Source organism: Cephus cinctus, unplaced genomic scaffold, assembly GCF_000341935.2.
Source record: "Cephus cinctus unplaced genomic scaffold, Ccin1 Ccin1_scaffold3170, whole genome shotgun sequence".
Taxonomy (NCBI): domain Eukaryota; kingdom Metazoa; phylum Arthropoda; class Insecta; order Hymenoptera; family Cephidae; genus Cephus; species Cephus cinctus.
In genome coordinates, this window is record NW_014334489.1 from 1 (window position 1) to 2,695 (window position 2,695).

The 2,695-nt window shown below is 34.4% G+C and overlaps 1 protein-coding gene across 1 annotated transcript; it reads left to right on the plus strand.

Annotated features, from left to right (window-relative positions):
* Positions 1–1,160: 1,160 nt before the first annotated feature.
* On the plus strand, positions 1,161–2,656 carry LOC107274468 (odorant receptor Or2-like; the record flags this gene model as incomplete). Its single annotated transcript, NM_001323851.1, is given in 4 exon segments — positions 1,161–1,355; positions 1,477–1,729; positions 1,923–2,026; positions 2,302–2,656. Coding segments are annotated over 4 exon segments (907 nt in total), but the record flags the coding sequence as incomplete, so codon positions are not given.
* Positions 2,657–2,695: the final 39 nt, after the last annotated feature.

Consider the following 2,695-nt stretch of genomic DNA (forward strand, 5'->3'; position numbering starts at 1 on the left):
ACGAATCTTAATTGTATCGATGTTCAAAATGGTGTCCACGAGCTGCAATGCATTCGCGTAGACGGTGAACAAAAGATTGTTTTGCATTCTTTATGGCCTGTCCTCTACACTGATTGCGACTGAAGACGACAGAATGGATGCGTATAACGGCGTAGCTGTGATTCTCCTTGTGATAAGGAGTATTTAGTTTTTTAATTTTCTTTCGAACCAGATGAAAAAAATGTCATGTCCTTACATGTGCCGGATTCGTCTTGAAATCCTCTAACAGACAGGCGTAAAAAAATTATATGTTCAGTTGCAAAAAATTCAAGGTAACCTTGAAAAAACCTTAAAAAAAAGAGTTGACCAGTAATTTTTCACTATCACGTTAAAGCTCTCTTGAAACCATGCAAAAGCTGATAAAAACATTTTCGATCGGACTTCTAATAACAAAATAATCTCTACTGATCACGCTCCGTGGACCACCCTGTATAATATATTCTATATACAGCACGGTACTGAATTAGGCATAGTTGAATGAGGCAATAATGATGCCATAATGCTGAGGGAATTATATTATAGTATTTATAAAGTTGCCTTTCAATTCTAGTAATTACACTAATCGTTTTACTGCACTCTTCAGAAATATGAGGTGTTAATAAATATTTGATGGTGAATTATAAAAGAATTGCAAGTAGCGGTGATCTCTTATCTTCCTCTCAATTCTCACCATTTTTTATCCAAGTCAGTTCTATAGCCGTATCTTTTTGTTCTCTCCGAGTATGTTTAATGGTGTTTCATAAGGAATAATGATAATAACTATTCTATTTCTGGAGTTCTGTATATGATATAATAGACGTGCGTTCAGTTACGGTGTATAGATAATGGTCGAAGGGGTCGAAGCTAATTTTATGGCAAAAGAAAAAATTGCAGCGTAATAGCGAGCTCGGTTTAATAGACTTAGCAAAGAGATTAAATTGATCAAAGTGCCATACGAGTTCAAAGTGAAAACTTCATTGATAATGCAAATCTATGATACTCGCGGTTGGATCCAGTGGGGCTGAAGGTAGTAAAGAAATTAAAGATTAAATAGAATAGGAAGCCGCTATTACATTTCGATCCGGTACTCATAACGTTTCCTACTCTTAGCTGCAGTCGTCGCACCGTGAGCAGTAAGGAAAATGGTTAATTTGGTGAAAGGTTACATGTCGACTAAGATATCGCAATTGCTAATGACACTTATTGGTATGAAACGCGGTAAAACTAAACGTGAACAGTTGTTAATGGACGCGTTATTTGTTTATATACTTGCGACGGTTTTATCGGCAATATGGCTAGAAAATTCGGAATTATTTTATTCACGGAACGATCTGTATGTAAGCATTCATTCGCCGTATTTTTTCACTTTTTGAAATCGCGTTTGATTCATGTGAAGACGTGGTCTTATCATATATTGCAGAAATCTCTATGCTTATCAGATTTTTGATGCAATTATAGGCCCTCACTTATAGTGCACCATGTTGCTTCACCGTGACATTCGATTTTGTAAAATTAATGATATTCACATACAAGCGGCATGAACTGCATGAACTGCATAAATTTACTGAAGATACATATTGGAATAAGGATTACAATGAACTGGATAAAGCAATACTAGACAAGTGCGATACTACAAGTGCCATTGGAATGAGTATATTAGCTCTAACATCAGCAATCCTTGCATTTCATTATTTGACAGGACCATACTTGGGTAAGTCTTAAGCTATTTATCTTAACGGATAATTCAAGGATAAAACAACAAAGACCCAAAATAATTATAATACGTAATTACCATTCAGCACCTGACAAGAACGAATATTAATTAAAAAATAAATTCATATCTTATCTCCAGTAGAAATTATTTGTATTCTGTGTAAGAATTAAACTATATTTATACAATTTAGATAACTTAGGAACAAATACCACTGAGAGAACGTTACCATTTCGAGTAGTATTCGACTTCCCAATTACAGTGACCCCATTATATCAGATATTGTACTTTATTGAGGTAAGTCTCGTGGGAAGTATAATAATAATAAAAGTTATAATTAAAACAAAAAAATAGTATTCAAAGTACGAGTCTCGTAACAGTGAAATAATTTTACTTCTACTTTACTTATACAAATTTGACTTTCTGTGGTACTCCACTTGATACTCATTCGTGTACTCTATACAAAAAATATAGAGGAAACACTAAAACACCCAAGTTATTATTTATATGTTTAATCACTAATAATAAGTTTAAATTATTGACATGCTGCTGACATAAATAATATCCATTAGGTGATTGGAACAATTAGTATAGGTATTTGCAGCGTAGCGTTCGCCTCGTATCTATTCTACACGTGCATCTTTGTTTCCGGCTTCTTTAAAATCTTGCAGCGAGAGTTGGAGAACGTGTGCGAGGTAGAACTAGAAAGTGTAAACACAAAATCATCATATAACAATAATGATACTATGCTTGCATACAAAAAACTCAAAAAGTGCGTCATCCAACATCAACTACTAATTTGGTATTTGGGTAAACTGGAAGGACTATTCTCCTACATATTGTTGATGCTCGTATTATGTGCCGTCATAATACTCTGCTTTGCTGGGTTTCAAATAATTTTGGTAAGTGTCATCACACATTATCGTCGGAGGAATAGGTGTTGTCCTAGGACTAATTAGCATTCCA